Source organism: Malaclemys terrapin, chromosome 18 (assembly GCF_027887155.1).
Source record: "Malaclemys terrapin pileata isolate rMalTer1 chromosome 18, rMalTer1.hap1, whole genome shotgun sequence".
In the NCBI taxonomy this organism is placed as follows: domain Eukaryota; kingdom Metazoa; phylum Chordata; order Testudines; family Emydidae; genus Malaclemys; species Malaclemys terrapin.
This window is the reverse complement of record NC_071522.1, coordinates 22,481,141-22,508,912: the sequence shown is the minus strand read 5'-3', so window position 1 is coordinate 22,508,912 and position 27,772 is coordinate 22,481,141. Positions and strand designations below refer to the sequence as shown.

The following is a 27,772-nucleotide window of genomic DNA, read 5'->3' as shown; positions in this document are numbered from 1 at the left end:
CGGCTTCAGAAACGTTGGCATTCTCGGGGAGGAGGGAGGGAGCCCAAGAAATCTGGTATCTGCAGTAAATAAAGGATGGGCAGACGTTCCGGAGGGGGCTCCCTCCCTGCCCACAGGCCAGGCTTGAGGCCAGCGGTTGAGAAAGCAAGATAAGCTGGGTGTGGAGTGGCGCTTTCCCCATAAAGGCATGGAGCCCCAGCTCTGGTTTCTGATGTGGAAGTGGGGGACGCTTCAGGGCGCTAACTCGCCCGCTCAGCTGCAGCGTCGGGATGGGTGAGTTTTATTGAAATGCCCAGTATTTCACACAGCCTGGAGATGTAGGGCCAGAGCCTGGTGGTGGGCACCAGAGCCCCAGGCGGTGTGGGCACGTGGGGGAGGTGCAGTGGCAGGCATGCTATGTGGCCCCTGTGGGACACCATGTGCCCTGAGTGCCCGGGCACAGGAAGGAACGTGCCCAGACAGACGCAGTAACTACCGCATAGAGAGGGGCAGCCTGCACTCCTCTCAGTGCCGCCCCTCAGCCCGGGCAGGTGCACAAGGGGGAGGGGAGCCCTGGTGCATCCTCTGCTTTCCCGACCTCGCCTGGCCAAGGCACAAGGGATGGGGGCGCAGTGAGGTACATGCTGCTTTTCCTTTGAAACGGAGCAGCATTTCCCCCAGCAAGTGCATGCTGCAAGATGAGCCTGGCTAGCTAGGAGTCTGGCAGTGCCTCCTGGTGGGTAAAGAGTGCCCCCGGGGCCATGGGGTACCAGGAGCCTGGCGGTGATCCCCTGCCCAGCGCTCTGCTGGACCCTAGGCAGGAATCCTCCCGCCCTGCCCCAGGTACCTTTGGGCATTGGGGCCAAAGTACTTTAGAACACAAAGGAACTAGCATAAGCCATGTTTTAAAAATGGGGAAACTGAGGTATGGTGCAGTGTAATGAGTTTTCCGAGGTCACAGGTCGAACTCAGGCCCTCTGTGTCTTAGACTATTAGAGTGTGTGAACGGCTGCTAGCTGGCAGCGTCCCATCTCCTCTGGGGCGTCAGGAGAAGGGGAGGCGTGTTTTCAAGGATGAGTGACTCCAGATTGTTATTTCACTTCAGTTCCAAACATTGTAGTTCTGGCTTGTCAGACTCACTGAAATCCTTCTCCTTTAAAGCTTTAACCCTTTGCCTGCCATGGGGTTACGCCTCTCTCCTCCCTCTCACAAGGATACCTGAGATTGCTGGCAGCGTGTCACAGTTACTTGGGCTGTGACATTGTCTGAAGAATTTGGGGTCCAGGCAGCTCCAAAAAGAAGGTGTTTCCAATGAAATCTGTCTGGGGATCATGTCTGGGCAAAGTGTTTCCATTGCAACAGTGTGTTTCGGTGTGTCGTTTACACGGTGTTCTCTCTCTCTTTCTAATTCATTTGCACCTTTTGGGGTTAGTTGTGGACTTTCTAACTTTGCAACACCACATGAATACAATGATGGCTGACAGAAAGCACGGTGCCGGACTCCAGTGCGGCTTTAGCCTGTTCTGGTTTGACACACACACACACACACGGCCCGCCCCACCCTGCCCCACCCCGCCTCACCCCACAAAAAGCTGCCATTTTGCAACTGTCATGGGCCGGCAGCAGCTATAATCAAACTTGGGACCTCTGGAGCTTCACACGTGAGCCTCTGCTGTTGGGTTCTCAACCTATTTACCATTGGGGGCTGCATATGCCGTGCTCTGCGTTATGTGGGCTGTAGCTACACAAGATGTAATACCAGGGCCGGGATAGATATACCTGGGGCGGGGGGGGGGGTGAATGAGCCGGTTTCTGGCCAAGAGTCTGGATTGCTCTGGGCTGCTGATCCTGGCAAGGTCATTGTGAATCCCTGCGCTGAGTGCTGAAGGTGGCCTGGGAAAAGCATGTGTGGGGCGGGGGAGGGGTGTCTATGTTAATCCCGGCTGAAATAAATGGCCATGCCCTTGCTAGGGCAGCGCTTACAGTGCACCCCTCAGGGACCCAGCTCCATTTTGAACTCTTTTTGGCCAGGACTGTGGCCCCTGGCGACTCTGCCCACTTTAAGCCTGGCCTGAGCTGGGCCCACAGAACAGCTGCAGTGTCAGCAGCGTGTCCCCCTCTGGGCTGCTGGGCTGCAGTGCAGGGGGCAGCATGCCTGGCGTGGGGCACACAGCAGCTCTGTGCCCTGGGCCCCTCTCACCTGGAGCTCATCTGAGGGGGGCAGAGCCCTGCCGGAGGCTGCCCAGCTGCTGTCTCTGTGTGGGTGAGCGGGCACTGCCCTCCAGCTGATGGCAGTGGCTGTGGACGGGGGAGCTGGGACAGAGGGGGTTGCTTCGAGCAGCACTCCCCTTGCAACGGTGCAGCGCAGGGAGAGAAGAGGCAGCTCCTTCCCCACCACAGGGAGCGCTCCAGCCGGCCCTGACCCGCCCGGGACCCGGGAGCCAGGCCATCGGAGCCGCAATCTTTGAATGGTTTTTACCATGCAGCTGGGTCCCAGCTGTGTGCTAATCGGGCCGGCTGCAGAGACGGAGACAGTGGCCGGGCCGGGGGAGAGGTGAATGGTGGGCTTCACCCCGTCTCCAGAGACTTGGGCCCACCCCCCCCATGCTGAGCCCCTTTGAACATCCAGCCATGTCCTGCGGTGCCTACCTGGGAGCTGAGCTCTTCTGAAAATCTGGCCCAGTAGTTGAGCCCTCTGAAAACTCTGGCCTTAGCGTCTAAGGGTAACATTTTCAAGAGTGGCTAAGTCACTTAAGTGCCTAAATCCCAGTGACTTCTAGTGGGATTTAGGCACTTGTGAAACTCTCTCCTGGTCTCATGTCCAGCGGTTTCTGTCTCCTGCAGTGTTCCAGTCCAGCTCTCTCCTGCTTCTGTCTGCGCTGTCCATGATGGCGTTCCTTTGCGTAGCCCCCGTGCAGGGCAACGGGGCCCTAGCCCACAAGAAGGTCGAGAGGGGTGAGTAGAGAACCCGTCGGAGAGCTTCTATCATCTGCCATATCCAAGATCAGGACATCGTGGGCCTGATTCTGCTCCTCTCCCCCATGCCGGGGTCACCCCTAGATCCACTTATCCACTGAATGCACCTTCCCGCCCTCCCGCCAGCGCTGGGCCCAAAGAAACGCTGAGTTCTCCGAAGGGTTCCCAAGGCCGGCCTGCACTAGTGAGCCCACTACTCCCATTCGCAGGCCTCCAGCGCCTGGGAATGGGCCAGCCGGGGTGGGGGAGGTGCTGCTCGACTGGCTGTTTGCTTTACACAGCTTCGTTATCCCTTTCTCCAGTAACGGCTGCCAAGCCCCCGGCAGTGACTGAAGAGCGCTGGTGCCAACCGCAGGGCAGCGTGTGGGAACCAGGCACCCCCCCAAATTGGCTGGGAGTTCTACCCTTCCATCTCCCCAACTCCTATATTAGGGCTAGCCCCGGCTAACAGCTGGGGATCTCTCGCTCATGCCTAGAAGCCTTGCCCCCAGAGTCCACGCAGCAGGGAGAGCCAGTTCCTCCTTGTCAGGGGTTTTCATTCCCTTCTCCCCACACCTCCAGTGGCTCTGGGAGCTGCTCAGGGGCTTGCCCAGGCAGGCCAGGGGCCGAGCCAGCTCCAGAGGTGGCCCTGAGCCCCTGCCCCCTGCAGTACTCAGCAGCTCCTCCCCCTTGGCTCAGCTATGGGGGAGGGGCACACAGGGGGATTGTCTGGGGGGCAGGGGAGCTGGGGGGCTCAGGCTCGAGGGAGGACCCTGGGGAGGGGAGGGGCAGTATAACCACAGTGCTCTCATTCTACCAGGATAGTTCGGGACAATTTCCGCCCCAAAGACAAGCCCCTCGATAGGATGTCTGGAATTTTCAAAGGCGCCACAGGGAGTTGGGTGCCCAAATCCCACTGAATTCCAATCACAGTCGGGTGTCAAACTCCCTTAGGCTCTTTGAAAACTCCCATTTAAGTTGTCACTAATGGGTTTCATAATTAACATTCGCTGAGATGGATCTGGCAGCGTCTCCCCCACCCTCCCCAAACGATTTCTTTAGCAGTAAGGACTCAGGAAGGATACAGAGCCTTGGTTTACACTTGATTCATCTCTTCAAGGTTTCTTCAAAACCAGCAGAGCAAGAAACTATTCTTATTTTATTTTATTGGTAAAATGAAAGTGTAAGATCTGGAGCCGGATTCTGTGGCTGTAGTATTGTGAAATACACAGGACCTGCCTCTAAAAACCAAGCCTCCAGTTACCCCAGGCTGATTTGATCGAGCTAGCTAGCACTCTCTCCCCCCCTCCTCCCCGCCCCCTTAATCTGATGTTCATGGCATTTCAGGGTTCCCCAAAGACTGCAGCAACATTCCCAGGGACAGCCCCAGCGGGGTCCATGTCATCCAGCCGGCAGGCTCTCCCCCTCGAGTGGTGTGGTGTGACATGGACACCGAAGGCAAAGGCTGGACCGTTGTCCAGAGAAATTCTTACAACACAGAGATCACCTGGAAGGAGTCCTGGAGCACCTACAAGTACGGCTTTGGGAACGTGCAGCAGGATTACTGGCTGGGCAACGAGTACCTGTCCCTGCTCACGCGGCAGAACATCTACAAGGTCCGCTTTGTGGTGGAGGACAAATCCAACAACACCCGCTACGCAGAGTACGACATCTTCAGTGTCGAGGGTGAGCCCAGCGGGTACCCGCTCAGGCTGGGAAGGTACTCTGGGGACGGTGAGGACTATCTCACCACCTACCACTCCGGCCTGGGGGGCATACACGACAACATGAAGTTCAGCACAAGTGACAAGGATCAGGACCAGACCAGTGGGAATTGCGCAAGTAGCTATGGAGGCTGGTGGTACGACAAGTGTCAGAACGTCCTGCTCAATGGGAAAGGCTACATCTACTGGGCAGGGTTCTGTAAGAGTGGGGAGTGCAAGTCTTCCCTCATCCTGGTTAAGCCAACAGACGTGTGCTGGGTCCGGCAGGAGGAGCCCATCCTCCTTGGGAGCCGGCGCCGCTGAGAAGGGGAGACAATATTAGATCAGACACAACGCGCCATCCCCCACCTAATCAGTGCAGTCCCTGCAATGCCTCCACTCTGCTCACCCCCTTCCTGTTGGCTTCTGCACGGTAAATCCCCTGGAATAAACGCTGAGAGCCGACCCCGCCGGTGCGTTCGAATGACATGAAGAGTGTGATTGGTGTGTATAACTGGACCCCCACTTCCACTCTGCCTCGCTGGAAGCCATGTCACTCACTACGACTTTAGACCCACATTAACCTCTGCTTCTCCCAGCCCTGCCACTGCCCCTGGGCATTAGTGATCAATGAATCATGACACTGGATTTCTAGCAACTGTCATTGAGCATTTAAATGGGGGATGACTCAAAGCCAGGACTTTACATCTGAATCCTGCATGTATTAGCAGTGGTGAGTTTGGGTTCAAAAACCTGCCCTCTGTGTTTTTAATAAATATGGTTATTACATGAGAAAACATTGCAACAGTAATTAGTTGCTGATAAACCACTGAGATTAGATAGACATGCAACGAAACCGCACAATAAAGATATTGGTGTCCCTCTTCAACCCAAGGGGCTAGTCAAAGTTTGGGGCCCTGGGGATGTTCCAGTGGGGAGCAGAAATTGGCAATGGAGTCTGGTAATCTTTTGATGTCTTGTTTATTGACAAGGAACATACAGAGTCCTGCTTCTCCAAACACAGCAGGAGCCAACAGCAGGGATTAGCCTCCCTGCTCTCAGCTCCAAGCCTCTTTAGCCAGCACCTGGCCCAAAAGCTCTCTATGCTCCTCCCACGATCACACCATGCTCACAGGCTCTGCTCGGCTTTCCTGCTCTGCCTCCGTGTCCTGGCTGCACTGCCCGGCTTGTCTCTGTCACACACGCACCAGCTCAGAACGATACTCGGTGGCATCCTCTGCCCACCTGGGGCTAGTTTCTGGGCACACGCCATCATGGCTTGTTCTACACGAGGCCCCCTTACCTGTTGCTTCCAGCTGTCTTAAATGAAGAGTGCATCCTCACAGCTGTGTCAATGAGATTTTAACTCCACCCATAACATGGTATAATCCAGCTCCTAGCAGTGTATTTATCTGTCAGGCTGACGTCCTCTGAGCATCTCTGAGCATTTCCTGCCTGTTTGGCTTCAGTCACTTCAATCAAAGTTCATTGTGACCAGATGCTGAACACCATAAATGCTAACAGCCAGGGGCAGGACCACCACCCCCCACTCCCCCCACCCCCTGAACAGGGAAAGAACAGGCTAAAGAACAAGTCAGCTGGGCCTGATGAAGTTCACCCTCAGGCAGGGCTTCCAAATCGTGGGCTGTAGCCCAAAGATGGGCCATGACGTAGTCCTGGCTGGTCCACTGGCAGGGGTGAAGATGGGGGGGAATGTGAAGGGGCATTGCCCCCCCCAAACTGCATCTTTCCAGTCCCCTCCTGACCATGGCCCTTCAGTGCATCCCCAGGACACAAGGCCCTGTCTAATTGGCCTTCCTGACAGAGCCTGCATGGAGAGCGTGCATGGGGGGAGTTTGGGGAGCAGGATTGGAAAGAGGGGTGTTTTCAGGGGGAGGGAAGCTGGGAGCCGCTGAGGTGCAGCTGGAAGGTTTCCTCCTCCCTCCTCAGCATCTGGGGTGCAGACACGGGGGAGGGGGTTGCTATTTTGCAGTTGGGAGTATCAGGGACCCCGCTCCCCCGTGCACTAAGCTGTCCCCTCCATCTCGGTTGCTGGTGGTGAGGTGGGGGTGTGCTGTTTTGCAGTGGGGGAGCGGGGGATCCCCCTGCCCAGGGCACTGACCTCTCCCCTTCCCGCCTCCCATCTCCGCTGTCCGTGCTGGGAGCCCCACCCCCCACTCTGCCCATTGCAGGCTGCGCTTGGTGCCCTCCCCAGCCAGCCATCCCTCGCCAGGCTGGAGCATGACGCTGCAAGCGGGGACATCCTCAGCCTGTCCCGGGCAGCCAGCTCGCTCAGCCGTTTTGCTGACTGGGGGCTCCCTGCCAAACCCAGGGTTCCCCTGCACCATTCCCCCCAACTTGGGGTCCCACCCACACCCCAACTCCCCCCTGAACATGGCTACCCCTCCCCTTCCAAAACAACCTGAACTCTTCATACGCCACAGCCCACCCCCGCCCCTCCCCATGAGCCACCTGGCAGCAGTGCCCTCCATCGGACCAAACTGCTCTCCATGTCGCCCTCCCACCCCCACTGCACAGGGCCAGGCTGGCGCTCTCTGGGGCTGGACCCCGGCTGTGACTGGGGTTTCATCACTCCTGCTTCACAGATGTGTACAGAGCACTGTATAACCAGAGTTGTCATAACTATAAAGGGAAGGGTAACAGCTCTCCTGTGCACAGTACTATAAAATCCCTCCTGGCCAGAGACTCCAAAATCCTTTTCCCTGTAAAGGGTTAAGAAGCTCGGATAACCTGGCTGACACCTGACCCAAAGGACCAATAAGGGGACAAGATACTTTCAAATCTTGGTGGGGGGAAGGCTTTTGTTTGTGCTCTTTGTTTGGGAAGTCATTCGCTCTTGGGACTGAGAGGGACCAGACATCAATCCAGGTTCTCCACATCTTTCTGAACAAGTCTCTCAGATTTCAAACTTGTAAGTAAACAGCCAGGCAAGGCGTGTTAGTTTTTACTTTGTTTCCTCAACATGTAAATGTACCTTTTACTAGAGTGTTTACCTCTGTTAGCTGTACTTTGAATCCAATTTCTAACACAGCGTTTTGCTCTGGCCTATTGCTCTTTAAGTTTGATTACCCTGTAAAGTTATTTTCCATCCTGATTTTACAGAGATGTTTTTTACCTTTTTTCTTTAATTAAAAGCCTTCTTTTTAAGAACCTGATTGATTTCTCCTTGTTTTAAGATCCAAGGGGTTTGGATCTTGATCCACCAGGAGTTGGTGGGAGGAAGGAGGGGAATGGTTAATTTCTCCTTGTTTTTAGATCCAAGGGGGTTGGATCTGTATTCACCAGGGAATTGGTGAAAGGTTTCTCAAGGCTTCCCAGGGAAGGGAATCCACTTGGGAATGGTGGCAGTGGACCAGATCTAAGCTGGTAGTTAAGCTTAGCAGTTTTCATGCAGGCCCCCACATTTGTACCCTAAAGTTCAGAGTGGGGAAGCAGCCTTGACAAGAGTCTAGTGACTCTCTCACCCTGGGCTCTCCCCAGTATAGACTCTTGTTCACACTAGTCAAATGATGTTCAAATGCTGAGAAGGAGCAGGGAAGAGGCACAGAAATGACTTGTGGCCTGGCCAGCACACCTTCGAGCAGGCAACCCGAGGGGCTGCAGCTAGTCCCCTTGACTAAGCAGTTCCGAGCTCTGTCATTAAGGTCTACAGTCACCCAGCAGGAGGAGGTAGCTGCATTTCAGGTTTTTGCTCTAGCAGACAAAGGTGTAAGGAGAGCTGGCAAAGCTGATGTTAGAAACATTGACACTGGAAATCCATGTAAGTGTAGAAGAGTGACGGAACCAATAGTGCGGGGACGTGGGAATTCACTCTCACCTGGCCTCTGGGGATGGAGGCAGCACGTGGCTGGCACTTCTCGCTCCTGCCGTACGAGGGGCAGGTGCTGCTACCAACTGCTCCCCCTAACCCCGCCCTGCTGCGCTCTGGGGATGCTGCCCTGCTGTGGAGCACTCAGGTGTCTTGAACTGGAATTTGTTTGGAGAGAAACTGCTAAGGAGCCTTATCAGCCCCGAGCAGAGAGTACCTGGGAGCCTGCCTGGGTCGGGCGGGTCTGGTACAGCCTCCCCCCAGATAAGGCTCTTCCCTGGACCTGCCACCAATTGGAATCTGGAACGATTCCCTCCGAGGTAACACCTGGGGCAGCCAGGGCAGGGCAGGGCACGGCCTGCTCCCCTGGAGCGTTAGGGCTTTCAGGAGTCAGAGGTGCCAGCGGAGCAGGTTGTACATTAAAGCAGCGAAGGCAGTTGGGGGGCAGAGGAATTGGGTGCTTTGCCATTGCACTTGATCAGCTCAATTTGAAAATTCTTTCAAAGGAAATCCAGATATATACATCTGACTGGGGTACATGTACACACATACACACGCACACTCACATGTGCACACACTCATGTGCACATACACGTACACACATACATACGCACATGTACACATACACATATATACAGACGTACACATACACACACACACGCTGTCCCTGGAGCGCCCCAGGATGCGACTGACAGGGTGGCTGGCTATTATGGAGGCAGAAGGGGGTTGGGAGAAAATAATCAAGAAGAACTTTTGCTGAAAATGCAAACCTAAGCTGGAAATCTGTGCAGGGCTGGGCTCAGCGAAAATGATCTTTTGAGCTGTTCTTATTAACCGTGGTCCTGTACTTCCTGGTTTGCGTCGGACCCAGGCAGGAGACTGGGCTGCTCTCAGCTGTAGAAGCCATTGGAATGAGCCAGGTCGGAATGAGCCAGGCCCTCAGAGCCTTCTGCCACCAATCGCCCCAGCAGTCACTGATCCACACCAAACCACGTCCTTCCAGTCAGGCAGGTTCATATGCACACGTCAAACCCTTGGTTTGCCACTCAGACACCACGGTAGGGTGACCGGACATTAAGTGTGAAAAATCAGGACGGGGGTGGGGAGGTAATAGGAGCCTATATAAGAAAAAGACCCAAAAATCGGGTCTGTCCCTATAAAATCAGGACATCTGGTCACCCTACACCACGGTGATGGGCACAGTAAGGCCCGAGAGACGCTAAACAGGCAGACAGACAAGGAAATAGTGGCCCTGTCTACAGGTGTGTGTGTGGTGCAAACGGATGAACACCAGCTGCTGGCTGAAGGCACAACCTTAATTCCCGCATCTCCTGTCTGACAGCTATCGTTCGCTTGGCAGCCTGAGCTCCGATTTCTAACGCAGCGTTTTGCTCTGGCCTATTGTGGTTCTCATGTCCGGGGGCGCCTTGGCCCCTGGTATCAGGAGCGGTGCTAAGGAGGCTGCTTTTCAAAGGTCCTTAAGTAGAGTTGCCAACTTTCTACTTGCACAAAACCAAACGCCCTTGACCCAACCCCTTTCATGCCCTTCCCCAAGACCCCACCCTCACTCACTCCAGCCCAGCCCACCTCCCTCAGTCGCTCGCTCTCACACCCTCACTCACTTTCACTGGGCTGGAGCTGGGGATTGGAGTGCAGGGAGGGGTGAGGGCTCCAGTGGGGATGCGGGCTCTGGGATTGGGCTGGAGATTAGGGGTTTGGGGTGCCATAGGGGGATCCGGGCTGGGGCAGAGGGTTGGGGTGCGGACTCTGGGAGGGAGTTTGGGTACGGGAGGGGGCTCAGGGCTGGGGTAGGGGATTGGGGTGCGGGTGGGGGTGTGGGGTCTGGGAGGGATTAGGGTACAGGAGGGGGTTCTGACCTGGGGCAGGGGGTTGGGGTGCCGGGTGTGAGGTCTAGGAGGGAATTTGGGTGCGGGAGGGGGTTCCGACCTGGGGCAGGGGGTTGGGGTGCCGGGTGTGAGGTCTGGGAGGGAATTTGGATGTGGGAGGGGGTTCCGACCTGGGGCAGGGTTTCTGGGTGCGAGCTCCGGCCAGGCGGCACTTACCTCAATCAGCTCCTGGTCAATGGCACACCGGTGCTAATGCAGGCTCCTGACCCCTGGTCTCCCTCCGTTGGCAGGCTCTGAGCAAGGCCTGCCCAGAGATCATGGATGACGAGCTCTCGATCCTGCTGACAGCACCCCCCAGCACAGACAAACTCCAGCACATCTTGGAGGTGAGCAGAATGGGGAGGGGCAGCAGGGATTTTACCGTAGCCCTGGGGACTGGGCTGCTCTCAGCTGTAGAAGCCATTGGAATGAGCCAGGTCGGAATGAGCCAGGCCCTCAGAGCCTTCTGCCACCAATCGCCCCAGCAGTCACTGACCCACACCAAACCACGTCCTTCCAGTCAGGCAGTTTCATATGCACACGTCAAACCCTTGGTTTGCCACTCAGACACCACGGTGATGGGCACAGTAAGGACCGAGAGACGCTAAACAGGCAGACAGACAAGGAAATAGTGGCCCTGCCTACAGGTGTGTGTGTGGTGCAAACGGATGAACACCAGCTGCTGGCTGAAGGCACAACCTTAATTCCCGCATCTCCTGTCTGACAGCTATCGTTCGCTTGGCAGCCTGAGCTCCGATTTCTAACGCAGCGTTTTGCTCTGGCCTATTGTGGTTCTCATGTCCGGGGGCGCCTTGGCCCCTGGTATCAGGAGCGGTGCTAAGGAGGCTGCTTTTCAAAGGTCCTTAAGTAGAGTTGCCAACTTTCTACTTGCACAAAACCAAATGCCCTTGACCCAACCCCTTTCATGCCCTTCCCCAAGGCCCCACCCCCACTCACTCCAGCCCAGCCCACCTCCCTCAGTCGCTCGCTCTCACACCCTCACTCACTTTCACTGGGCTGGAGCTGGGGATTGGAGTGCAGGGAGGGGTGAGGGCTCCGGTGGGGATGCGGGCTCTGGGATTGGGCTGGAGATTAGGGCTTTGGGGTGCCATAGGGGGATCCGGGCTGGGGCAGAGGGTTGGGGTGCGGACTCTGGGAGGGAGTTTGGGTGCGGGAGGGGGCTCAGGGCTGGGGTAGGGGATTGGGGTGCGGGTGGGGGTGTGGGGTCTGGGAGGGATTAGGGTACAGGAGGGGGTTCCGACCTGGGGCAGGGGGTTGGGGTGCCGGGTGTGAGGTCTGGGAGGGAATTTGGGTGTGGGAGGGGGTTCCGACCTGGGGCAGGGTTTCTGGGTGCGAGCTCCGGCCCGGCGGCGCTTACCTCAGCCAGCTCCTGGTCAATGGCACACCGGTGCTAAGGCAGGCTCCTGACCCCTGGTCTCCCTCCGCTGGCAGGCTCTGAGCAAGGCCTGCCCAGAGAACATGGATGACGAGCTCTCGATCCTGCTGACAGCACCCCCCAGCACAGACAAACTCCAGCACATCTTGGAGGTGAGCAGAATCGGGAGGGGCAGCAGGGGTTTTACCGTAGCCCTGGGGACTCCTAGAAAGAAGAGACTGGAAAATCCATGTTTCTATTGGATCCTTCCGAGTATGCATTCGTGATATAAACTCACTTGGTGATCTTGGGGTAACTCACTTCCCCCTTACCGCATCAGTCTTCTCCACTATCAAATCTACACTGGGGAAGAAGGACAGAATCCCCGACAATCACCGTCACCTCTGGGTGTCTGGTCCTGGGAGCCGAAACCAACTGGACTATCTGCCCCATCTCCTGAACTGCCCTGTCTTTCCCTCCTAGGGCCTGGTCCTTAGTGCTCAGCCTGGCCCCTTCCCAGCTTGTCCCTGACCTTTAAAGGACTCTCCAAGCCCCTCCCATGCCTGCTTCCCTTGGGGTCTCTCTCCTGGCTGAGCACAGGCTGCCCTTCTATCTCTCAGCAGGCCTGGGTCCTAGTCACGGGCTGCGTCTTGTCACGTGACCCCCACACTTATTCCCTTCACCCTAGGGAGCTGCATCACCTGGGCCAGATGCAGTTGAGCTCCAACCCCTTTCCTGGCCATCTCACCCTGGGACAGGTTGAAACTGGAAACCTGTGGGTAACAGTAACTGGTTGCTCCCAAAGGTGCTGAAGACACAATGGAAGAGGAAATCCTTTGGCCTGGATTGAAATTATTCCGACTGAAAGTGAATGAGAGAAAATAGGTCCAGAGTTCTCTTCCTAGCAGCAGAAAATGTAGCGATTGATAGAGGTTCAGGTCAGAAAAGACCATTCTGTGCATCTAGTCGCCCCTCCTGTATAACTCAGGGCCTAGAATGTGACCAAGTGGTTCCTTCAGCCAACCATAGCATGGGACTGAGCCAGAGCACATCTTTTGGAACGACATCCACATGCAGGAGAGCCAGCTGGCTACCAGAAAATCTCTCTTCTGCAGTGACGTGGGGTTAAGGGACACGGGGGAAAAGACATGGAGGCTGTGACTAAACTTAGAGCAGCAAGGCCAGGAAAACAAGGGTTCAGTCCCAGGCCTGGCTATCAGATCGGCTGTTTTCTATTCCTGGCTTTGGGACCATGAGCGAGTCTCTGCACCGCTGTGTGCCTCGGTTTCCCCAGCTATCAAATGGAGCTAATCAAGGTTTTGTTTGTTCTCCCCATTTTACAGGGTGGGAAACCGAGACACAGTTGGGACCTGTCTACACTACAGGTCTGTCGTGCGTTTGTAATCTGCTGACCCCCACATGTTGTTCAGAGCCTATGGACAACACAGCTCCTAAAGGTACGTTTGTTCTGTGCTTATCCCCTATGTACCAGCAGGGCTGGACGGCATTTCTCACTGTGATGTGGGGAGCAGGTACTAAGGGTCTGAAGAAGCTCTCAAGGACTAATTTTTTAAAATAATTGTTATCAATGAATTGGGAGAAAACATACAATCACTGCGGATAAGATTGGGGGGTGACAAAATACAGGCAGAGTGGTAATTCCTGATGGGGAGAGGGCAGTGATACAGAGCGATCTGGCTCATTCGGCCAGCTGGACCCATTCAAAGAAAACAAGTTTGAGCAGAGCCCAATGCAAGGTCCTATACGTAGCCACAAGGCATGCCGGCCACACCTCCAGAATGGGGACGTGTATCCAGGAAAGCAGTGACTCTGAAAAGGATTTAGGGGCCAGAGTGGAGAAGCCACTCAACATGAGCTCCCAGTGTGATGCTGTGGTGAACAGGGCTAAAGCCATCATTAGACGAAGGAGCAGACCCGTGAGTAGGATAGGGAGGTGACACAGAAGCAGTGAGACTGCTATTGGAATACTGCCTCCAGTCTCGGTGTCCTCCTTTGAAAAAGATGGTCCTAGAAATTGGAGCTGGGGCATCAAAGAGCCACCAAATGTTCTGAGAGCTGGAGAAAAATGCCTTCTAGTGAGCTATTGAAAGAGCTCAACCTGTTTAGCTTATCAAAAGAAGATTGAAGGGGACTTCACTGAAGTGTTGAAATGCCTTAATGAAGAGAAAATACTGGGTATTAAAGGGCTCTCTAGTCTAGCAGAGAAAGGCAGAACGAGACCCAATGGCTGGAAGGTGAAAAGAGACAAATTCCTATGACAAATAAGGCACAAATATTCAACAGCGAGGATGATTGAACACAGGAAGAAGCTACCAAGGAAAGTGGTGGATTCTCCGTCTCTTGATGTCATTAATAAAGACTAGATGCCTTTCCGGAATGTGTTTGCCCCAAAAGTAGCTATTGTGGTAGACAGGAGGCCTGTGATATGCAGGGGGTCAGATTAGATGCTCTAACGGTCTCTGCTGCCCATAAAGTCTACTCATTTCTGAGAAACCAAGTGTAGCATTGGGAGCAGCTTGTGATGTTTTACTGTCTAGCCGGCTTGCTTCCTAGAATGAACACTCATTGAGCGGGGTGATCCACAGGGAGTAGCTCAAACCTCCAAAGGGTCTGGCCTGAGGCAGGACATTAACACTGCAGGGGAGGGGTGGGTGTGGCAGTGACATCACAAAGGCCTTTTGCAGGACCTCAACCTATTGGTCAAAGGTGAAGGGGAGGTGGTGACCTCACAGAGGGATGCTGACATCAGCCAGGCAGGACAGGGGCACAGGGCAAGGGAAACCTCAGAGACCCCTGTGCTTTGCTTCAGCAAGTCTCCTTCTCGAGGTCTCTCTTTGAGGTCTGAGAGAGTATTTGGGTTCATGTATGTGAGCACCAGGAGGAACCTCTTTTGAGTTTTCTCCTTTCTTTTTCCTGATTTCACTAGAAAACTGACGTCCCTGTTTAGAAGGTAAGAGCCTCCGAGAGGTTTGGAACCTGTTCAGTCTGCTGCATCTGGCGCCAGCCGAATTTTAGGCATGGAAAACACTAGCTTAAGGTGGCCAAATTTTATTCCCCACCTGGGATTTTGTCCCTTAGAATCTCTGGGGACATTAAGGTTTGTCCTTTTTCTTTTACCTTTACCTCCATCCCTCCCTCCTTTCTTTTCATCTCTTACTTCTTTCGTCCTTTCCCCGTTCCCCTCCCACCACCAGGAGGGGGGTGTGTGTGTCGTGGGGGGTGCTCTACAACTCCCATTGTGGGAGGTCCACCGAAAAATGTGGGGCTGAAATAGTGCTCAGACAGTGATCCCCAGCGATGACCTGGGCCATCCTTTGGGCTCTCTGGTGACAACCCTCATCCTCCCGCCCCTCAGTCTCTACCCTGATTGGCTGAGCAGGGGGTTATTGACAGGGAGGAGACTCAGGTCCCTGTTGTTTTCTTTTAAGACCAAGTAAATAGTCATAACCAGTCATATGTTCGACAAATTTTGCTGCTTCTCTGCAGTTCATTATTTTCTCTACCATTCCAGTTCTCCTAAAATACTTGCTGAATAATTACTATGAACTCTTGCTGGTCTGGAACTCACTTGAGAGCACTTTATTCAGGTCATTCAATGTCTGAAATTCAAGATCCAATGGTTAGTTTGAAAATCAGGGCTCTTGGGTCCTATTCCCAACTCTGCCACGGACTGGCTGTGTGACCTAAGAGAAGTTAATTCTCTTTTCTCAGCCTTAGCTTCTCCCTCTTTCAAGTAGGGATAACAATCCGCCCCTACCTACCTCCCGGCCGGTGGAGGATGGGGATCTATTGGAGAGTGTCACTAGGAGCAGTGCATAAGATGAGGTGTCCTATCATGTTTACGCAGATCAGATTATGACATAATAGAATGGCTGAAATAGTTTATTTTATTTGTATTTTATTATGTTGCAATTGTTAAGAGCAGCAACTACTTAGCTCAGACTGAAACATCTCATCTAATTTTTGAGATCTAAGTGTCTCCTCTTTGTGTAGCTCAAACCTCCAAAGTGTCTGCCCTGTGGCAGGACATTAGCACTGCAGGGGAGGAGTGGGTGTGGCAGTGACATCACAAAGGCCTTTTTCAGGACCTCAGCCTATTGGTCAAAGGTGCTGGGGAGGTGGTGACCTCACAGAGAGATGCTGACATCAGCCAGGCAGGAAAGGGGCGCAGGGCCAGGGAAACCTCAGAGTTCCCTGTAGCTTTGCTTCAGCAAGTCTCCTTCTCGAGGTCTCTCTTTGAGGACTGAGAGAGTATTTAGGTTCACGTACATGAGCGCCAGGAGGAACCTCTTTTGAGTTTTCTCTTTTCTTTTTCCTGATTTTACTAGAAAACAGACGTCCCTGTTTAGAAGGTAAGACATTAGGGTTTGTCCTTTTTGTTTTACCTTTTCCTCCATCCCTCCCTCCTTTCTCTTCATCTCTTACGTCTTCTGTCCTTTCCTCTGTTCCCCTCCCACCACCAGGAGGACTCTGTGTGTGTGTCGTGGGGGGTGCTCTGCAGTGGGAACAGGGAGAATTCTCCAACTTTGGGCAGTCGAGAGCCTGGGTGAGATAAGGGGCGTTAAAGCCCTTTGTGAAGGAGAAAGGGGAGTTTCACGGTGTTGAGCACCAAGGAATTCTAAACTTTGCTAAAACATCTAGTCTGCAGAAACCAGAAATGGTCGGGGCGAAGAGACGGGAGAAATTCGGAGAGTGGTCACTATTGGGCAGGAATCGGAGGAGCGGGAGGCAGGTGGGGGCATCCTGCTGGCTGTGTGGGGCCCTGGCTGTGTAATCTCCTCACTGGGAAGTGTCAGTGTGGCCCGAATCTCACACGCTCCTTTGTCTCCTTTGGGTCTCACAGGAGCTCATTGAGGAGCTGCTTGATAACTCTCCACCCGGCGCCGTCCTCGCTAACTCCCTGATTGCTGTGGGCAACCTCAGGTACCGAGACCCTCCGGCCCGGTTCCCCTAACCCCAGCGCTGCTCAGGCCCAGGGCTGGGAGTCACTGCCCCTCCCACTCCCAGGTCACCGGCCAAGGGTGGCTCCTCTGGCAGAGGTGCAGGGAAGGGTCACTCTCTCCTGGCTGGGCTGTTCTTTTCACTCCAGTAACATTGCAACGGCTTTGGGAGAGGCTCACTCCCAGGATCAGATACAGGAGGGGCAGCAGGGTGCAGGGAACAGGGCCTATTCCTGCCCTGCCACTGTCTGTCTGAGAAACCTTGGCCTTGTCATTCCCTGGCTCGGTGCCTCAGTTTCCATTCTTGCCAGCCTGTGCGTATTTCCCTGCAGTTTCACCTGCGTGTTGGTGCCAGTCCCATCCCCGCACTGCACAGTCTAATACCGGCTCCTCTCTCTTGCCAGCACCATGACACCTGCCCTGGAGCCAGAGCTGGAGACCCACCTCCTCCGAGCTGCCCTGCACGCCGTCTTCACCCTGGGCATGGAGAAGGACACCACCCAAGTGCAGGTAGATCATGCTAAAGTCATGGATTGAAGAGCCAGCTGTCATCCTGCCATGAATCCTTGCTAATTGCCTGCAGTGAGATGTGAATGAGAGAGGCCAGGATATGTGTTTGGGGTCTCACCAGTGCTTCCCAGAGACCCGTCTTCCCATCCTGTGGCAGGTGTAGCCCCAGTTTCCCTAACTCTGACCCATGGCTCTCCCTTGCTTTCAGGATCTGCCGAGGGTCTTGCAAAACCTCCTGGACGCCATGCTGGGGAACCTGCTGGCAGAATTCCCAGACACCGACAGGCTCCAGTACATCTTGGAGGTGAGCCCGATGAGAGGGATGGGGGCAATTTTACCTTCACTCTTAGATCCATTTTCCAGTCAGTCCTCCTAGCCGGGCCCCCAGTGGGCATCCTTGGTCAGGGCAGTCAGTGCAATGCCTCCTTTCCCCACAGCACATTAACTACTGGATCGTGTCCAGGGTGCCGCGAGAGAGAGCCAGGGCCGTTAAGATCAGCACGGCCCTGCTCAGATCCACCATCCCCCTCCCTGAGTTTGACGTAAGTGACCTCTGACCCCAGCTTCCTGACTCCAGGGGTAGGTGGGCTGGCTCCGACGGGCTGTAGGATCTGCTGCTGCAGGGGCTGTGGGTTAGGAGTGTTCCTCTTGGGGAGGCAGAGTCAGAGCAGAGAGTGAGCCTGGCTTGAGTCAAGTTCTTCTTGTCCTAGTTAAGTGGTGACTCTGGGCTTTTAAGGGGACTGTGCTCCAGGTTCATGCCTCCCTGTCATCCTGGAGCAGCTGGGGAAGCAAGTCCTCATGGAGGGCCCTGCCCACAGCCCTGTGCTCCAGGCTTCCTTGGGGGCAGAGGAAATTAAGGGTCTGGCTCTAGCATCTCCTGCAGAGGGGCTGAGGGGAAGGAGAGTCCTGGCCCGGGGGGGACTGGGAGCTGACAGGAAAATGCTGATGGAGTCCCCTCTCTCTCTCCCGTCCATTAGAACTCAGCGGAATTCCCCAGGATGGGTCACCACATGGCACAGCTCGCTCTGTCCGTCAGTGACCCAGCCAAGGACATCAGCCGGCAGGCCAGGGAGGGGGTTTACCGGCTCTACCAGCTGCTGCTGCACCAGAGGGGTAAGGAACCCAGCTGGGAAATGGCACCCGCTAGAAGAGTGAGACTGGGACCCCAGCCAATTTCTCTCAGACTGACCCCGGCTGGAGGATGAGTCTCTCTATCTCTTTCTGTGTTCCACACCACGCCCTGCAATTCTGTTGGGCCGGGCACGCAGCGAGGACTCTGCCCACTGTGCAGCCACCAATGGGATTGGAAGGACACAAGCCCTGCAACCAGAAGGACAAATGTGTGTGTGTCTCTCTCCCTGTCACCTACTCCCTCCTGGGGGAAACCCAGCAGCTGATGGGGGACAAGGTGAGCAGCTGCATTAGACTCAGGAGATTGGGGCGGGGCCCAGGCCTCATTCCCATCCTGTGGCCATTCGCTGGCCTGGCACAAGGAGCCTGGTGGGGAATGAAAGGGAGAGCAGGTGCTCCTGGGAAGGGAGATGAATTCACCTCCATGAGCAGGAGCGAGCCAGCTTGTCCCCGGAGCAGCTCCACCCAGCTCTTTAGCCAGGCTAATTAATGACAAGCTTTGCCTCATCCCAGACTTATGTTCTTAGGACAGGGTGCTATCGCTCTTGGGAAGGGCAGGAGAGTCCCCCAAGTGCCCTCTGCGAGACTCTCCTGTCCCACAGGGCCGCACCCAATTCCTAGTGGTCTGGTGTCTGTGTCACCCGAGCCACCACCCAGAGTTGCTCCCATCACTGGCAGCCTGGGAGGCCAAGGACTGACGGGTGATGGCGTCTGACCAGGCAGGGCTGAGGCACATGGGCAGGGGACGCTTGTCCTGCTGCTGGCAAGGCTGGACCCGTTCTGGAGAGAACAGGAGGATTCAGTCAGCAGTAGGTTTACCATGTCTAATAAATAAAAAAAGAGGACCCTCCACGGGCCCTGGTCCCGCCCATTTCCCCAGCCTTAGCCCCGCCCCAACTCCGCTCCTTCCCCGCCCTAACTCCGCCCCCTCCTCCCTCCCACTCCCAGCCATGGGGAAAGGGCTGCCCCAGCGCTACCGGCTCCACGGTTTGCCGGGCAGCCCCCAGACCATGCGCCCCCGGCCGGCGCTTCCCCCGAGCCGCCAGAGCAGAGCAGCTGGAACCGGGAAGGGAAGTGCCTGGCCCGTGGCTCGGGGTCCGGAGGTAGCGGGGGGCTGCCCGAAGCCAGTAGCGCTGGCTCGGGCAGCTCGGCTCTTAAAGTCTGAGAGGGGAGGAGCGGAGCAGCTCAGCTGGAACCGGGAAGGGAAGTGCCTGGCCCGTGCCTCGGGGTCCGGAGGCAGGGGGGGCTGCCCGAAGCCAGTAGCGCTGGCTCGGGCAGCTCGGCTCTTAAAGTCTGATAGGGGAGGAGCGGAGCAGAGCAGCCGCGGGAGGGGAAGTGCCCGGCCGGCATTTTTCCGGACATGTTTGGCTTTTCGGCAATTCCCCCCGGACGGAGGTTTGATTGCCGAAAAGCAGGACATGTCCGGGAAAAACCAGACATATGGTAACCCTAGTAAGCAGGGGCTGCCGATCCGTCCCATTCACCAGGGCTGCCATCCTGCGGCTTCAGCATTAGTGGCTGGGGAAAGGGAAATGGGATGTAGGTGACTTGGGGAAAGGTATCAACCTCCCCACATCCCACTTCACTGCTGCCAGAATCCCTCCTGCCCCCCCGCTACAGTCCCCTCCCTACCCAACCTGGGTGGGGCTGGAGGAGAGGGGTCTGAGAACTTGAGCTGTGGATTGGAGGTGGAACAGCTGTCAGGGGCACTGAGGGGGAAGTGGCAGGAGCTCCCCATACAAGGAGGGGGGTTGCCACTGGAGGTCACTAGGAAGGACAACAAGACTCCATCCTGGGGGTCAGGAGGGGGAATCCATCCCTCAGAGGGGGGCAGGGGCTGGGTGGAAATGCTGCTGGTTCCAGGGGCCGTTAATTCCCCCTGATTCCTCGGAGGCGTCTGAGTCTCAGACAGGTTCTCGTTCCCTTGCAGCAGGAGGACGTCACGGCCAATGTGATGCGCCAGCTCCGTATCATGCGGCACTTGCGCCAGGTGCCCGAGGCGCTGCAGGGCCTGTGCCTCTGAGGCCACCAGCAACTCCCGCTCTCTGCTGCAGGTACTGCTCTGGCTCTCTGTAAATGGGGAGCTAGTGGAAGGGGAAATGGAGCCCCCTGGCACTCACAGAAACCCTCTCCCCTCTCTATGCAGCAGGGTCCTTTCCTCTGCCCCCAAATTCCTTCATCTGGGACAGGAGCTCTTTCCCTCACACCCATTCCCCTCCCCCCTTTCCTTGATCTACCCCCATCCCATTCCCCCTGCGCCCAGCCAGAGCTCTGCCTGCCCCATATGGTGCAAAAAGGCCTGTGATATGCAGGGGGTCAGATTAGATGCTCTAACTGTCTCTTCTGCCCATAAAGTCTACTCATTTCTGAGAAACCGAGTGTAGCATTGGGAGCAGCCTCTGCTGTTTTACTGTCTAGCCGGCTTGCTTCCTAGAATGAACACTCATTGAGCGGGGTGATCCACAGGGAGTGTGGCAGTGTCTCCAAAGGGTCTGGCCTGCGGCAGGACATTAACACTGCAGGGGTGGGGTGGGTGTGGCAGTGACATCACAAAGGCCTTTTTCAGGACCTCAGCCTATTGGCCAAAGGTGCAGGGGAGGTGGTGACCTCACAGAGAGATGCTGACATCAGCCAGGCAGGACAGGGGCGCAGGGCCAGGGAAACCTCTGAGTCCCCTGTAGCTTTCCTTCAGCAAGTCTCCTTCTCGAGGTCTCTCTTTGAGGACTGAGAGAGTATTAGGGGTCACGTACGTGAGCGCCAGGAGGAACCTCTTTTGAGTTTTCTCCTTTCTTTTTCCTGATTTTACTAGAAAACAGAGGTCCCTGTTTAGAAGGTAAGAGCCTCCGAGAGGTTTGGAACCTGTTCAGTCTGATCCATCTGTTCCACAAGTTCTTCAGTCCAATCCACTTCCCTAACTAATTTCCTTAATTTTTTAAAGTTAGCCCTTTTGAAAAAAAAAACCCTCGTCACAGATCTATTTTTGTTTACCCTTCCATTTAGTTTAAACTGAATTAGCTCATGATCGCTCAAACCAAGGCTGTCCCCTACAACCATTTCTTCTAAGAGATCCTCACTACTCACCAAAACCAAATCGAAAATGGCATCCCCTCTTGTTGGTTCAGCAACTACTTGGTGAAGGAATCCATCAGCTATCACATCTAGGAAAATCTGAGCCCTATTATATTACTAGCACTTGTCCTCCAGTCTATATCTGGGAAGTTAAAGTCTCCCATGATCACACAATTCCCATTAGTATTTACTTCATTAAAAACATTGAAGAGGTCTCTATCCCTATCCAAATCAGACTCCTGTTCTAACAGACAGCAACACCCCCCCCCACCCCGAAAGGCAGAGATAGACCGAAAATCCCTATTCAAACTAAACCAGTTTGTTTCTTGAAATCATAACAAGTGGCAATGAAAATTCTTTGTCACAATGTGTTAAATTGTCTCGTGGCACTCAAAGAGGAGACACTTAGATCTCAAAAATTAGATAAGATGCTTCAGTCTGAGCTAAGTAGTTGCTGCTCTTAACAATTGCAAAATAATACAATACAAATAAAATAAACTATTTCAGCCATTCTATTATGTCCTAATCTGATCTGAGTAAACATGATAGGACACCTCATCTTATGCACTGCTCCTAGTGACACTCTCCAATAGACCCAGCAGTCCTTATTTCCAGGCCCCTTCACTAACCACTGCTGCACACTCCCTCCCACAGCTGGCAATTACAACCAGGCCCTCATGTCCGGTCCCCCTGCTTTGAGAGGGAGTGTGCTCCGTTGGAGTGATTGGAGCAGGGAACTGGGAGTCAGGACTCCTGGGTTCCATTGCTGGTTTCCTATTGACCTGTGGGACTTGGGGTAAGTTGCTGCCCCCTCTAGGCTCTGTCCCCTGCAGTCAAATGGGGATTTCATACTTTCCCACTATTGGAAAGTGCTGGGAGAATCCCCCAGCAAAAGCTGCTCTGACAGTGCTAAGCAGCATCTGTTTGCTTGTGAGAATGTCCTATGGGACTGTGTCAAAAGCCTTATTAACACCAAGATAGATCACATCTACTGTTTACCCACCTCCATTAGGCCCCTAACCCTGCCAAAGAAGGAGCTAGGATTGGTCTGGAATGATTTGTTCTTGACAAGTCCATGCTCACTAGTCCTAAGAACCAAATTGTCCTGCAGGTGCTGACAAACTGATTGTTTAATAAACAGAGGCTGCTCCCAATGCTACACTCGGTTTCTCAGAAATGAGTAGACTTTATGGGCAGCAGAGACCGTTAGAGCATCTAATCTGACCCCCTGCATATCACAGGCCTCCTGTCTACCACAATAGCTACTTTTGGGGCAAACACATTCCGGAAAGGCATCAAGTCTTTATTAAATGACATCAAGAGATGGAGAATCCACCACTTTCCATGGTAGCTTCTTCCTTTTGGTCAATCATCCTCGCTGTTGAATATTTGTGCCTTATTTGTCATAGGAATTTGTCTCTTTTCACCTTCCAGCCATTGGGTCTTGCTCTGCCTTTCTCTGCTCGATTAAAGAGCCCTTTAATACCCAATATTTTCTCTCCATTAAGGCATTTCAACACTTCAGTGAAGTCCCCTTCAATCTTCTTTTGATAAGCTAAATAGGTTGAGCTCTTTCAATAGCTCACTAGAAGGCATTTTTCTCCAGCCCTCAGAACATTTGGTGGCTCTTTGCTGCCCCAGCTCCAATTTCTAGGACCATCTTTTTCAAAGGAGGACACCGAGACTGGAGGCAGTATTCCAATAGCAGTCTCACTGCTGCTGTGTCACCTCCCTATCCTACTCACGGCTCTGCTCCTACGTCTAATGATGGCTTTAGCCCTGTTCACCACAGCATCACACTGGGAGCTCATGTTGAGTGGCTTCTCCACTCTGGCCCCTAAATCCTTTTGAGAGTCACTGCTTTCCTGGAATCACGTCCCCATTCTGGAGGTGTGGCTGGCGTGCCTTGTGGCTACGTATAGGATCTTGCATTGGGCTCTGCTCAAACTTGTTTTCTTTGAGTGAGTCCAGCTGGCCGAATGAGCCAGATCGCTCTGTATCACTGCCCTCTCCCCATCAGGAATTACCACTCTGCCTGTATTTTGTCACCCCCCAATCTTCTCCGCAGTGATTGTATGTTTTCTCCCAATTCATTGATAACAATTATTTTAAAAAATTAGTCCTTGAGAGCTTCTTCAGACCCTTTGTACCCAGGACCTGCTCCCCACAGCACAGTGAGAAATGCCGTCCAGCCCTGCTGGTACATAGGGGATAAGCACAGAACAAACGTACCTTAGGAGCTGTGTTGTCCATAGGCTCTGAACAACATGTGGGGGTCAGCAGATTACAAACGCACGACAGACCTGTAGTGTAGACAGGTCCCAACTGCGTCTCCGTTTCCCACCCTGCTCTAAGTTTACTCACAGCCTCCATGTCTCAATCCTTGAGGGGGGCATTTAGGGATCAGGGCAAAAAACTGTCTGGGGATTGGTCCTGCTTTGAGCAGGGGGTTGGACTAGATGACCTCCGGAGGTCCCTTCCAACCCTGATATTCTATGATTCCTTCAGCAACCAAGACTTCCCTCACGGATCACAGGGGGAACTCAATCCTGCCAACTATGCCAATCATAAATGAATCTACTCATCGTTAGGTGCCCCCCGGCGGCCAGGCATGGCATCACAGCCCTCTCGCTGGGCTAGCGTCCCCCATCCATGGTCGCTCCAGCACCACGGCATTTTCTCTGCCTGGTAACTCCGGCCAGGTCACCACCTTTAGTCCACCCTTCTGGGGCCCAGCTTGCCTCACACTAAAAGTCCAAAGAGGTCTTTCCACAGACAGAAGTCCTTCTGCCATCGCTGGGGCACTTGCTCAGCCTGTAGCCCCCTTGCTGGGCTTGGGAACCCTCTCCAGGTGCGTGTACGCCACCTCCTCTGGGGCCGGTAGGGGAACCCAGTCCCACCCTGACATTGATAGCAGCTCAGGGCCCTGGACCCAACAGCTAGGTCTGCACCTTTCTCTTTGCTGCACTTTTCCAACCTCCCTTCTCAAGTTCCCCTCCAGGCTTTCCTTGCTGCTCTGAACTTCCTACCTTGTTCTCAATCCTGTTGCTACCCCAGCTGGGCTGTATCACCACCGAAGTCTGGCTCTTTACGGGGGCGGATATGGTGCCTCTCAGTTCGGGCTCATTCTGTAATCAGCTTTCTGTGAGTGCCAGGGGGCTCCATTTCCCCTTCCACTAGCTCCCCATTTACAGAGAACCAGAGCAGTACCTGCAGCAGGGAGCGGGAGTTGCTGGTGGCCTCAGAGGCACAGGCCCTGCAGCGCCTCGGGCACCTGGTGCAAGTGCCGCATGATACGGAGCTGGCGCATCACATTGGCCGTGACGTCCTCCTGCTGCAAGGGAACGAGAACCTGTCTGAGACTCAGAAGCCTCCGAGGAATCAGGGGGGATTAACGGCCCCTGGAACCAGCAGCATTTCCACCCAGCCCCTGCCCACCTCTGAGGGATGGATTCCCCCTCCTGACCCCCAGGGTGGAGTCTTGTTGTCCTTCCTAGTGACCTCCAGTGCCAACCCCCCTCCTTGTACGGGGAGCTCCTGCCACCTCCCCCTCAGTGCCCCTGACAGCTGTTCCACCTCCAATCCACAGCTCAAGTTCTCAGACCCCTCTCCTCCAGCCCCACCCAGGTTGGGTAGGGAGGGGACTGTAGCGGGGGGGCGGGGCAGGAGGGATTCTGGCAGCAGTGAAGTGGGATGTGGGGAGGTTGAGACCTTTCCCCAAGTCACCCCAGCCACTAATGCTGAAGCCGCAGGATGGCAGCCCTGGTGAATGGGACGGATCGGCAGCCCCTGCTGACTGAATCCTCCTGTTCTCTCCAGCAGGGCCGGCTTTAGGAAGGGCGGGGCCCAATTCGAACATTTTTGGTGGGGCCCCAGCAGGGATGACTAACAAAAAAAATAATGTAAAAAAAAAGCCTTTCATTTCTTCCATGTATTATTTACTTTCCATAACTATATAAATAATAAAATTATATATTATGTACATTGCATCATATATGCTGTTGATCGGTTATTAATGAGCTCCGTTTCACGTGTGTGGGTCCCCGCCACTCCCTGGGGGTGTGCTAGGGTGACCAGATGTCCTGATTTTATAGGGACAGTCCCGATTTTGGGGTCTTTTTCTTATAGGATCCTATTATCCCCCACCCCCTGTCCCGATTTTTCACACTTGCTGTCTGGTCACCTAGTGGTGTGCACATGTGTGGGTCCCAGCTGCTCCCTGCCCCCCTCATTGAAGCAGGTGTGCAGGGTTACTGCCCTGGGAACTGCAGGGCGCCAGTGGACATGGGGCTGGCTGGAGGCAGGGCAGGGGCTCACTGGAGGTAGGGTCTGGCTGCAGGCAGGGCAAGGGGTGCGGGGCTGGTTGGAGACAGGGGTGTGTGGGGCTGGCTGGCTTTGGGCAGGGCCGCAGGGGGGGTGCGGCAGGGGTTGCCTGGAAACAGGGCAGGGGGTGCGGCAGAGGCTGGCTGTGGGCAGGGGGTGCAGGGCTGGCTGCAGGCAGGGCAGGGGGTGCGCGGCTGGTGCGGGGACGGGGTGCAGCAGAGGCAGCTGGAGCCCCGGCCCTTTAAATAGCCCCCAAGTCCCCCACTCTCCCAGGGCTCTGGGGGCTATTTAAAGGGCCCAGGGCTCCCCTGCTTCTACCGCCCCGGCCCTTTAAATAGCCGTGGGAGCCCTGGGGAAGCAGTGGGGCTCCAAAGGCTATTTAAAGGGCCGGGGCGGTAGAGGCAGCGGGAGCCCCGGACTTTTTAAATAGCCCCCAGAGTCCCGCAGCCCTACCCCAGGGCTCCAGCAGTGGGGGTCTGGTGGCAATTTAAAGGGCCTGGGGCTCCGGCCCCTGCTGGGAACCCTAGGTCCTTTAAATTGCCCCCTGGGAAAGCCGGGCCACCCTGGTACAGCGCACCGGCTCTTGCCGGTACACCGTACCGGGGCTTGGGCCCGGGTCCCGATTCAGGGGAATTGGTTGAATTGGCCTAAAGCAGGCCCTGGTGGGGGGATGGCCACAGAGCCACAGGGAGGGGAACCCTGAGGTGTGGGGGCTGGGTGGGTACTGGGAGTTCCTCCTGAAGGGACAGGGGTTGGCCAAGGTCACTCAGCCCCGGGGTGTGGGAGGGGGGCTGAGGGCACTCAGAGCCCCAGGAGTGGGGGGGGGGCTGAGGGGAGGGACTGGCCAGGGGCACTAAGAGCCCTGGGGGGGGGGGGGCTGTCCTGTCCAGGGGAGGCACTCACAGCCCCAGGAGGTGGGTGGGGGAGGGGCACACAGGATTTCAGGAATTCCCTGGCAGTGAAGAGCTGCTGGCGGCAGGGAGGAGCCAGCCGTGACAATCCCCACTTGGGATCCCTGGCTGGGCTAGTGGCTATGGGGGCCCGTGGCCAAGCTGCAGCGGAAGGTGACCTGAAGGAAATGCCTCGGCCTCGGCCTCCGGCTAGGAAGGGCCTGGGCCAGACAATGACCCACCGCGCAGTGTCCGAGCTCCCTGCCCCACACCTGCGGGGCACGGCCCCTCCTCTGAAGGGAGGTTGGCATGTACCTTAGTGCTGCTTCCTCCATCCCGAAAGGCCTCTCCCAGCCAGTCTCTGGCAACCCCTGCCGTTCAGTACGCACATTACCCTGCTGTGACATACCGGGGGGGGACCCCTCGGGGATGGGGGGCTGTCACACAGCTGGGCAATTTAACCTGGCTGGGCAGGGGTGACTATCTCCCTGGAGCAGGGGTCTCAGCCCAGGTGACTATCTCCCCTTCCCCCCAGTCCTCCCCGGGCGAGGTGGGAGCGCCCCACGTTGCGTTCCAGCCCCACATTCGCACCCACAAGTGCTGGTGGGTTCCAATCCCAGCTGAACACGCCCACCCGGCCCTAGTGCAGAGCAGAAGGGCCCAGTGCTGCCCCACAGACCCTCTGGCTCTCCGAGCCCGCTCTTACCCATCACCGCAGCACGTCTGGCCCAGGCTGAACACTGCTGCTCTGTGCAGAGAGGCTGGCACTTCTCGCTCCTGCCGTACGAGGGGCAGGTGCTGCTACCGACTGCTCCCCCTAACCCCGCCCTGCTGCGCTCTGGGGATGCTGCCCTGCTGTGGAGCTCTCAGGTGTCTTGAACTGGAATTTGTTTGGAGAGAAACTGCTAAGGAGCCTTATCAGCCCCGAGCAGAGAGTACCTGGGAGCCTGCCTGGGTCGGGCGGGTCTGGTACAGCCTCCCCCTGATAAGGCTCTTCCCTGGACCTGCCACCCATTGGAATCTGGAACGATTCCCTCCGAGGTAACACCCGGGGCAGCCAGGGCAGGGCAGAACTCGGGGCTGGTAGTGCCCAGGCCAGGCCAAGGCCCTACCACTCAACCATTATTCCTGCCAATGTGTGACACGAACAGGCCAAATGGG

The 27,772-nt window shown here is 55.4% G+C and overlaps 2 protein-coding genes across 2 annotated transcripts in view; one reads left to right on the top strand and one right to left on the bottom strand.

Annotated features, from left to right (window-relative positions):
• Positions 1-27,429, bottom strand: part of LOC128825739 (fibrinogen-like protein 1-like protein) — a 61,235-nt gene extending 33,806 nt beyond the window's left edge. Inside the window, exon 1 of the mRNA XM_054008503.1 lies at positions 27,318-27,429. Within this exon, the coding sequence (XP_053864478.1) occupies positions 27,318-27,321 (4 nt within the window). The 5' untranslated portion in view covers positions 27,322-27,429. The remainder of the gene's footprint in view (positions 1-27,317) is intronic.
• LOC128825740 (fibrinogen-like protein 1-like protein) lies at positions 178-7,813 on the top strand. Its single transcript, XM_054008505.1, has 3 exons — positions 178-273; positions 2,824-2,934; positions 4,282-7,813. The coding sequence occupies exons 1-3, from the start codon at positions 270-272 to the stop codon at positions 4,959-4,961; spliced, it is 795 nt and encodes a 264-aa protein (XP_053864480.1). The 5' UTR covers positions 178-269; the 3' UTR covers positions 4,962-7,813.
• Positions 27,430-27,772: the final 343 nt, after the last annotated feature.

Bases quoted from the DNA above. Each gene is read 5' to 3' on its own strand.
- LOC128825740 (XM_054008505.1), top strand. The intron at 2,935-4,281 runs GTGAGTAGAGAA...ATGGCATTTCAG, and splicing joins CCACAAGAAGGTCGAGAGGG to GGTTCCCCAAAGACTGCAGC.